Source organism: Salmo salar, chromosome ssa16, assembly GCF_905237065.1.
Source record: "Salmo salar chromosome ssa16, Ssal_v3.1, whole genome shotgun sequence".
Taxonomy (NCBI): domain Eukaryota; kingdom Metazoa; phylum Chordata; class Actinopteri; order Salmoniformes; family Salmonidae; genus Salmo; species Salmo salar.
In genome coordinates, this window is record NC_059457.1 from 58882962 (window position 1) to 58893963 (window position 11002).

Genomic DNA, 11002 nt, shown 5'->3' on the forward strand with positions numbered 1-11002 from the left:
TCTCCTACGGGAGAGATGTTTAACAGACCTCTCCTAGATAGAGAGATGTTTAACAGACCTCTCCTAGATAGAGAGATGTTTAACAGACCTCTCCTAGATAGAGAGATGTTTAACAGACCTCTCCTAGATAGAGAGATGTTTAACAGACCTCTCCTAGATAGAGAGATGTTTAACAGACCTCTCCTAGATAGAGAGATGTTTAACAGACCTCTCCTATGGTAGAGATGTTTAACAGACCTCTCCTATGGTAGAGATGTTTAACAGACCTCTCCTAGATAGAGAGATGTTTAACAGACCTCTCCTAGATAGAGAGATGTTTAACAGACCTCTCCTAGATAGAGAGATGTTTAACAGATCTCTCCTAGATAGAGAGATGTTTAACAGACCTCTCCTAGATAGAGAGATGTTTAACAGACCTCTCCTAGATAGAGAGATGTTTAACAGACCTCTCCTAGATAGAGAGATGTTTAACAGACCTCTCCTAGATAGAGAGATGTTTAACAGACCTCTCCTAGATAGAGAGATGTTTAACAGACCTCTCCTAGATAGAGAGATGTTTAACAGACCTCTCCTAGATAGAGAGATGTTTAACAGACCTCTCCTAGATAGAGAGATGTTTAACAGACCTCTCCTAGATAGAGAGATGTTTAACAGACCTCTCCTAGATAGAGAGATGTTTAACAGACCTCTCCTAGATAGAGAGATGTTTAACAGACCTCTCCTAGATAGAGAGATGTTTAACAGACCTCTCCTAGATAGAGAGATGTTTAACAGACCTCTCCTAGATAGAGAGATGTTTAACAGACCTCTCCTAGATAGAGAGATGTTTAACAGACCTCTCCTAGATAGAGAGATGTTTAACAGACCTCTCCTAGATAGAGAGATGTTTAACAGACCTCTCCTAGATAGAGAGATGTTTAACAGACCTCTCCTAGATAGAGAGATGTTTAACAGACCTCTCCTAGATAGAGAGATGTTTAACAGACCTCTCCTAGATAGAGAGATGTTTAACAGACCTCTCCTAGATAGAGAGATGTTTAACAGACCTCTCCTAGATAGAGAGATGTTTAACAGACCTCTCCTATGGTAGAGATGTTTAACAGACCTCTCCTATGGTAGAGATGTTTAACAGACACACAGACTGCATGAGAGAGAAATGTACACAAGGACAAGGGATAGAGAGTTGGTGGAAGTATGCCTCATCTACTTTGAATAACTAGTCAAATGATTTGGTCAAACAGCTCTGAAGCGTACTTAGGCAGGCTAGCTAAATAGGACGACTGAAGACAGCACGGGGAGAGCAGACATTACGTTAGATGGTCTGGCTGGCTGCTACTGCCTTAGCATAGATGAGATGATGACTTGAAGGAATTAAAAATATTAAAGTCATCAAATAATTTTTTTTTAAAAAGCAATATACACAACTGAAATATTGTATTATTTCATAGGAATTTCCTGTTTTTCAATTGATGTGGACAAAGACAATGGAATATTTTCTTTCACTATTTTTGTCTTTTTCCATTAAAAAGCTCTGAAATCATTTTAATGTCATGATTTTATAATGCGTTTGATGTTTAAACAAAAGAAAAGAAAATAACAATCAATAATCTTTTGAAATAATGGAATCGAAACCGATCTCAAAAAAGCACTAATCACTCAGTAGTAGTAGTAGAGCGACTCCTGTTAGAGACAGAAATGTATTGGTGAATTATATAACATTCACATTTTAGTCATTTAGCAGACGCTCTTATCCAGAGCGACTTACAGTAGTGAATGCATACATTTCATTTCTTTTTTTGTGTACTGGCCCCCCGTGGGAATCGAACCCACAACCCTGGCGTTGCAAACAGATGGCTCTGGTCAACAGGGTGGCGTTTGGAGACCACCACGGTTTCAAAACAGTACAGTATATTCTGGTAATAATATAATGAAAAGGGGTAAATATCACAGAACATGTTTGAAATGGAAAATAAGCAGAAGAAGGGTTGAAGCATGTTTTACTCACTGGGGTGTCTGGGTATGGGCCTGTGTCTAGTTCTCCTTCCTGTAAATATCCAAACCAGTCAAAGTCGTCTTCTTTCTCTACACAGACACAAAGGGATCACGTAGTCCAGACTGAGAACACATCAGGAGTAAGAGGACTTATCGGAGGAATGAAATGGGTTATGTACTCACCAGTCTCCTTCAGTCTGGGTGTCTCGCTGTAGTTGGAGTTAAGGGGAGAGTCTGAGAGGTGTAGGAGAAGGTCCAGGAGACTGTGATGAACGTCAGTCTGTAACAAAACACAGGAGGACATAAGGTAGGTCACTGCACTGCAAACTAACAGGTTCATTTTATGATACAGGCTGTGTGGATTATGTTGATTATATGCGAGCCTGCCAGACGAGCTAAATGCCTTTTATGCTCGCTTTTGAAGCAAGAAACACTGAAGCATGCATGAGAGCACTAGCTGTTCAGGACGACTGTGTGATAAACGCTCTCCGTAGCCGATGTGAGCAAGACCATTAAACAGGTCAACGTTCACAAAGCCGCGGGGCCAGACGGATTACCAGGACGTGTACTCAAAGCCTGTGCGAACCAACCGGCAAGTATCTTCACTGACATTTTCACACCACAAACTATCATGGTCGAAACACGCCAAGACAGTCGTGAAGAGGGCACGACAACACCTTTTCCCCCATCAGGAGACTGAAAAGATTTGGCATGGGGTCCTCAGATCCTCAAAAAGTTCTACAGCTGCAACATCGAGAGCATCCTGACTGGTTGGATCACTGCCTGGTTATGGCAACTGCTCCGTAAGGCGCTACAGAGGGTAGTGTGTACGGCCCAGTACATCCCTGGGGCCAAGCTTCTTGACATCCATGACCTCTATACCAGGCGGTGTCAGAGGAAGGCCCCCAAAAAAATTTGTCAAAGACTCCAGTCACGCAAGTCATAGACTGTTCTCTCTACTACCGTACGGCAAGCGGTACCGGAGCGCCAAGTCTAAGACCAAAATGCTCCTTAACAGCTTCTACACCCAGGGCCATAAGACTGCTGAACAACTAAACTAATCAAATGGCCAACTTACACTGACTTTTCAGTTACTGGCGCAACGCTAGGCTACCTGCCCCCCCCCCCACTTGTAATTATACAGTCTGTGTGCAGTATGTTTCTTGTCTAACCATACCTTAATTCCATCTGTGTTCGGTAGAGGTGAGTTGAGGAACTCTTCTGTCAGTCTGACCCAGCTCTCTGCTTTACTCAGGTCTGAATGCACCATCAGTTTCTCATAGATCCTGAAACAGCGGTATTTCATCATGCTCATAATTAACAGGTAAACGTTCATTCTACATACACAAATCATATAACCTGTTTGCCAACTCACCCATTCACACTGCGTTGAACTTTATGACTGTTGGCATCTAGGAAACGGTGAAACCTGCCAAGACAGAGACAAACCCACGATGACCATCAGAAAGGTCAATCTTTTAACCATATCACCTAAAACAGCTGTGTAATCATCATTAAAAATGTGGCATCCTTACCTGAAATTGGACCAGGTAAATTTCAGTGCCAGTTGAAAGTTCTGGTCTTCTTCATCTTGAATCCCACTGATCTGTTTGACCAGGTTCTTCACCTCTTCCTCGGTCTCCTTTTCGAATTTGGTCCAGTGCGCCTGTGACATTGTTGTGGTCAATTTGGGCTAACGTTAGCTAGCTAGTTAGCAAAGCTAAAAACATTCACTGTGCTGTAAATTCACCAACGACGAAACTGCATGTATTGATAGCTGAATACTTGATGCTGTATCGTCGGATAGTGCCAGCTAAATGTTTTCAAATTAGCTAGCCAGCTTACTAGCTGGCCGTAACGTTGAATTTCATTCAATGGGAGCTAGCTAGCTACGCGTTAGCAACGAGGAAAGAGCTCCAGCAATCAAACGTCAACAAGGGATATCTAAAGACACGTCCCTTGAAGTTATGATACTAAACTAGAGAAATTAAAATCTTTGCGTGCATTATTTATGCATCAGAACACGTTGCAATGAATTAATTTGGGGGTTTTTTCAGCTCTCCGCCGTTAATTTCTGTATTTTGATAGCTAGCTGTCTCCATGCAACGCTAACGATGACGTCACTGTCCTATAGTAATGAGGAAACCTTCAAAATAAAAGCCCGTATTGCAAAACATGTTTTTTTTTTTTACCTTTATTTAACTCGGAAAGTTAACTGAGAACACATTCTCAGTTAAGAACAAATTCTTATTTACAATGACGGCCTACCAGAATACAAAAGGACTTGTGCGGGGATGGGGTCTGGGATTAAACATTTAAAAAATGTAATAAAAATATAGGACAAAACACACATGACAAGAGAGACACCACAACACCACATAAAATGAGACCCAAGAGACAACACAGCATGGCAACAGCACAACATGACAACACAGCATGGCAACAGCACAACATGACACCACATCATGGCAGCAGCACAACATGACACCACAGCATGGCAACAGCACAACATGACACCACAGCATGGCAACAGCACAACATGACACCACAGCATGGCAACAGCACAACATGACACCACAGCATGGCAGCAGTACAACATGACACCACAGCATGGCAACAGCACAACATGACACCACAGCATGGCAACAGCACAACATGACACCACAGCATGGCAACAGCACAACATGACACCACATCATGGCAGCAGCACAACATGACACCACAGCATGGCAACAGCACAACATGACACCACAGCATGGCAACAGCACAACATGACACCACAGCATGGCAACAGCACAACATGACACCACAGCATGGCAGCAGCACAACATGACACCACAGCATGGCAACAGCACAACATGACACCACAGCATGGCAACAGCACAACATGACACCACAGCATGGCAACAGCACAACATGACACCACAGCATGGCAACAGCACAACATGACACCACAGCATGGCAACAGCACAACATGACACCACAGCATGGCAACAGCACAACATGACACCACAGCATGGCAACAGCACAAAGGGCAAGAAGGTAGAGACAACAATACATCGCTGGAAGCAGCCACAACTGTCAGTAAGAGTGTCCATGATTGAGTCTTTGAATGACAATTAACAAGGCTATATATATACACCGGTACCTTGTCAGTGTGCGGGGTACAGGTTAGTCGAGGTAATTGAGGTAAAATGTCAAATGAAATCATCAAATTAAATGTTATTGGTCCATACACATGGTTAGCAGATGTTATTGGTCACATGGTTAGCAGATGTTATTGGTCCATACACATGGTTAGCAGCTGTGAAGGGAACGGCACCTCCATACCTTCAGGCTCTGATCAGGCCCTACACCCAAACAAGGGCACTGCGTTCATCCACCTCTGGCCTGCTGGCCCCCCTACCTCTGAGGAAGCACAGTTCCCGCTCAGCCCAGTCAAAACTGTTCGCTGCTCTGGCACCCCAATGGTGGAACAAGCTCCCTCACGACGCCAGGACAGCGGAGTCAATCACCACCTTCCGGAGACACCTGAAACCCCACCTCTTTAAGGAATACCTAGGATAGGATAAAGTAATCCTTCTAACCCCCCCCCTTAAAAGATTTAGATGCACTATTGTAAAGTGGTTGTTCCACTGGATATCATAAGGTGAATGCACCAATTTGTAAGTCGCTCTGGATAAGAGCGTCTGCTAAATGACTTAAATGTAAATGTAAATGTAATGTTATTGGTCACATGGTTAGCAGATGTTATTGGTCACATGGTTAGCAGATGTTATTGGTCACATGGTTAGCAGATGTTATTGGTCACATGGTTAGCAGATGTTATTGGTCCATACACATGGTTAGCAGATGTTATTGGTCACATGGTTAGCAGATGTTATTGGTCACATGGTTAGCAGATGTTATTGGTCACATGGTTAGCAGATGTTATTGGTCACATGGTTAGCAGATGTTATTGGTCACATGGTTAGCAGATGTTATTGGTCACATGGTTAGCAGATGTTATTGGTCACATGGTTAGCAGATGTTATTGGTCCATACACATGGTTAGCAGATGTTATTGGTCACATGGTTAGCAGATGTTATTGGTCACATGGTTAGCAGATGTTATTGGTCACATGGTTAGCAGATGTTATTGGTCACATACACATGGTTAGCAGATGTTAATGTGAGTGTAGCGAAATGCTTGTGCTTCTAGTTCTGAGAGTACAGTAATATCTAACAAGTAATCTAACAATTTCACAACAACTACCTTATACACACACATCTAAAAGGGTGAATGAGAATATGTACATATAAATATACAGATTTTTATTTTTTATTTTACCTTTATTTTATCAGGTAAATCAACTGAGAACACGTTCTCATTTACAGCAACGACCTGGGGAATAGTTACAGGGGAGAGGAGAGGGGATGAATGAACCAATTGTAAGCTGGGGATGATTAGGTGGCCGTGATGGTCTGAGGGACAGATTGGGAATTTAGCCAGGACACCAGGGTTAACACCCCTACTCTTACGATAAGTACCATGGGATCTTTAATGACCTCAGAGAGTCAGGACACCCGTTTAACATCCCATCCGAAAGACGGCACCCTACACAGGGCAATGTCCCCAATCCCTGCCCTGGGGCATTGGGATATTTTTTAGACCAGAGGAAAGAGTGCCTCCTACTGGCCCTCCAACACCACTTCTGAAAAAGTGGCATAGGTAAGATGGTATAGATGGTATAAGGTACTGTATATACATATGGGATGAGAAATGTAAGATATCTAAACATTATTAAAGTGACTAGTGTTCCATTTATTAAAGTGGCCAATGATTTCAAGTCTGTATGTTGGCAGCAGCCTCTCTGAGTTAGTGATGGCTGTTTAACAGTCTGATGGCCTTGAGATAGAAGCTGTTTTTCAGTCTCTTGGGTCCCAGCTTTGATGCACCTGTACTGACCTCTCCTTCTGGATGATAGCGGGGTGAACAGGCAGTGGCTCGGGTGGTTATTGTCCTTGATGATCTTTTTGGCCTTCCTGTGACATCGGGTTTTGTGGGTGTCCTGGAGGGCAGGTAGTTTTCCAGGCGGTGATACAGCCCGACAGGATGCATTCAATTGTACCTCTGTAAAAGTTTGTGAGGGTTTAAGGTGACAAGCCAAATGTCTTCAGCCTCTTGAGGTTGAAGAGGCGCTGTTGCGCCTTCTTCACCACGCTGTCTGTGTGGGTGGACTTTCCACCTTCTCCACTACTGTCCCGTCTATGTGAATAGGGGGATGTCCAGGAAGTCCAGGATCCAGTTGCAGAGGGAGGTGTTTAGTCCTAAGATCCTTAACTTAGTAATGAGCTTTGAGGGCACTATGGTAGGTGTAGGTAGGGGTAAAGTGACTTTGCATAGATAATAAACAGCGAGTAGCAGCAGTGTAAAAAAAAAGTGGGGGGGGGGGTCAATGCAAATAGTCCAGGTAACTATTTGATTAACTGTTCAGCAGTCTTATGGCCTGGGGATAGAAGCTGTTAGAAGAAGCAGCCTTTTGGACCTAGACTTGGCACTCCGGTACCGCTTGCTGTGCGGTAGCAGAGAAAATTGTCTATGACTAGGGTGGCTGGAGTCTTTGACAATTTTTAGGGCCTTCCTCTGACACCGCCTGTTAAAGAGGTCCTGGATGGCAGAAAGCTTGGCCCAGTGATGTACTGGGCTGTACACACTACCCTCTGTAGCGCCTTTGGACCATGATAGTTTGTTGGGGATGTGGACACCAAGGAACTTGAAGCTCTCAACCTGCTCCACTACAGCCCCGTCGATGTTAATGGGGGGCGTGTTCGGCCATCTTTTTCCCTGTAGTCCACAATCATCTCATTTGTTTTGATCACGTTGAGGGAGAGGTTGTTGTCCTGGCACCACACTGCCAGGTCCCTGACCTCCTCCCTATAGGCTGTCCTCCTCCTATCATATATTAAGCATTTATCAAACAATACATAACAAACTTGCTGTGTCCTCATTGTGATTTTATGGACGTATTCAATGCGTCTTATTTATACACTTGTGTAGTGTTTGTGAAATGCATATTGTTTTGTTTGGTAGCACTGATTTATTTTTCCTTTGCCTCCAACTCCTTTCCATGCGTGGAACTGATGTGGGTGGGGCTAGGTCTACAGAGAGGTGCTGTTTTCAGAAAATTCACAAAAAGCTCTGACGAAGACCGTGAGGCCGACACGTAAAGCTTATTAAATATCAGTGATACTATCGAGAGCAGTGTGCAGGTTTCCTTCTTTCCTTCATCCTGTTTCAACTGTTGCCATGCACCTGCAATAAGATCGCTCCGATGTGCGAGTGCCTTTTGAATTTTACAAATATGTAAACACCTTGGGAGTCCTCTTACACTTGAGAACTTTACAGTCCAACCAGGAAAAGGTAGACTCTCTCTCTCAGTTATACACATCAATAACCATGAAAAGGCAGACTCTCTCTCTCAGTTATACACATCAATAACCATGAAAAGGCAGACTCTCTCAGTTATACACATCAACAACCATGAAAAGGTAGACTCTCTCTCTCAGTTATACACATCAATAACCATGAAAAGGCAGACTCTCTCAGTTATACACATCAACAACCATGAAAAGGTAGACTCTCTCTCTCAGTTATACACATCAACAACCATGAAAAGGTAGACTCTCTCTCTCAGTTATACACATCAATAACCATGAAAAGGTAGACTCTCTCTCTCAGTTATACACATCAATAACCATGAAAAGGCAGACTCTCTCAGTTATACAAATCAATAACCAGGAAAAGGTAGACTCTCTCTCTCAGTTATACACATCAACAACCATGAAAAGGTAGACTCTCTCCCCTCAGTTAAACACATCAACAACCATGAAAAGGTAGACTCTCTCTCTCTCAGTTATACACATCAACAACCATGAAAAGGTAGACTCTCTCTCCCTCAGTTATACACATCAACAACCATGAAAAGGTAGACTCTCTCTCTCTCCCTCAGTTATACACATCAATAACCATGAAAAGGTAGACTCTCTCTCTCCCTCAGTTATACACATCAACAACCATGAAAAGGTAGACTCTCTCTCTCAGTTATACACATCAATAACCATGAAAAGGTAGACTCTCTCTCTCAGTTATACACATCAACAACCATGAAAAGGTAGACTCTCTCTCTCCCTCAGTTATACACATCAATAACCATGAAAAGGTAGACTCTCTCCCTCTCAGTTATACACATCAACAACCATGAAAAGGTAGACTCTCTCTCTCTCCCTCAGTTATACACATCAATAACCATGAAAAGGTAGACTCTCTCTCTCCCTCAGTTATACACATCAACAACCATGAAAAGGTAGACTCTCTCTCTCAGTTATACACATCAACAACCATGAACAGGTAGACTCTCTCCCTCTCAGTTATACACATCAACAACCATGAAAAGGTAGACTCTCTCTCTCTCCCTCAGTTATACACATCAATAACCATGAAAAGGTAGACTCTCTCTCTCCCTCAGTTATACACATCAACAACCATGAAAAGGTAGACTCTCTCTCTCAGTTATACACATCAACAACCATGAAAAGGTAGACTCTCTCTCTCCTTCAGTTATACACATCAACAACCATGAAAAGGTAGACTCTCTCTCTCCTTCAGTTATACACATCAACAACAACAAGATAAACAACTAATGCTAGCCAGATCAACAACTAATGCTAGCCAGATCAACAACTAATGCTAGCCAGATCAACAACTAATGCTAGCCAGATCAACAACTAATGCTAGCCAGATCAAAACTAATGGTAGCCAGATCAACAACTAATGCTAGCCAGAGCGAGGTGACCTAGATAAACCCTCTCAAACTTTTCCAGCAAGTTGGCCGTCAAAATTGCACTGATAAACAACGGGGAATTGTGGCCTCCTCATCCTTCTGCCGCTTGCCTGCCACCGCAAGCTTGTCCCAACCAAGCACCCAAGCTAACTTGCTAGCTAGCTACATCCAGACACAAATGAGAGAACAGTTCACTTTGACCATTTTAACTCGTCGTAGCAGACCTGGTTAGGCTGTTTACATGTTATCTAAAGTGTTCTTGACTTAACTATTACTTGTTTTAATCTATGTTTTACTGACACCGGTCATATTCAGTAGGTGTTGAGTGTTTATAAATTCATCAGTTGTTCTGAATTTGCAAATGCAAGAGGAGATATGCTTACTGGATAAATCGTTTTAAGTTGCCGCCAGCTAACCAAATGACATCTGTATCTCTAGCTGTATCTCTATGATTGGGACCTACAGGCGTATTATGTCAGGGTTTATGGATTGCTGCTTATCCTGTAACATCGTGCTGCGTGTGACTGCTGTCTTTCTATCGGCCCTATCCAGTGGTGTAGTGGTGGCTGGAGAAGTGGGTATACTTTGACTTTGCCAAACAGTTCCCAAACGACCCGCCCAGTGAAGGAAAGGCACCCCCCTGTGTAAAAGATCATTTGTTTTTCTATACATTTTTCAGATTTTCAATTTCTCAAAATCACATCTTTTTTTATAGAAAATAAAATGTAATAGTCTTAGTCCACAACAATTCTTAAATCACATCAATGTAACTGGGTGGGACTGTCAGGGCCTGGCTCCCCAGTGGGTGGGCCTGTCAGGGCCTGGCACCCCAGTGGGCCTGTCTCCCCAGTGGGCCTGGCTCCCCAGTGGGCCTGGCTCCCCAGTGGGCCTGTCAGGGTCTGGCTCCCCAGTGGGTGGGCCTGTCAGGGCCTGGCTCCCCAGTGGGCCTGGCTCCCCAGTGGGCCTGGCTCCCCAGTGGGTGGGCCTGTCAGGGCCTGGCTCTCCAGTGGGCCTGTCAGGGCCTGGCTCCCCAGTGGGCCTGGCTCCCCAGTGGGCCTGGCTCCCCAGTGGGCCTGTCAGGGCCTGGCTCCCCAGTGGGCTTGGCTCCCCAGTGGGCCTGTCAGGGTCTGGCTCCCCAGTGGGTGGGCCTGTCAAGGCCTGGCTCCCCAGTGGGTGGGCCTGTCAGG

At 44.0% G+C, this 11002-nt stretch overlaps 1 protein-coding gene across 2 annotated transcripts in view; it reads right to left on the minus strand.

Moving 5' to 3' along the window:
- tubgcp5 (tubulin gamma complex component 5) overlaps positions 1–4115 on the minus strand; it is a 60235-nt gene extending 56120 nt beyond the window's left edge. For both annotated transcript variants that reach the window (XM_045697508.1, XM_045697507.1), the window contains exons 1-5: positions 3528–4115; positions 3368–3421; positions 3170–3278; positions 2176–2272; positions 2006–2082 (exon numbers count right to left, since the gene is read on the minus strand). In XM_045697508.1, the coding sequence (XP_045553464.1) occupies positions 2006–2082; positions 2176–2272; positions 3170–3278; positions 3368–3421; positions 3528–3667 (477 nt within the window). In that variant the 5' untranslated portion in view covers positions 3668–4115. The remainder of the gene's footprint in view (positions 1–2005; positions 2083–2175; positions 2273–3169; positions 3279–3367; positions 3422–3527) is intronic.
- Between the last annotated feature and the right edge of the window lie 6887 nt (positions 4116–11002).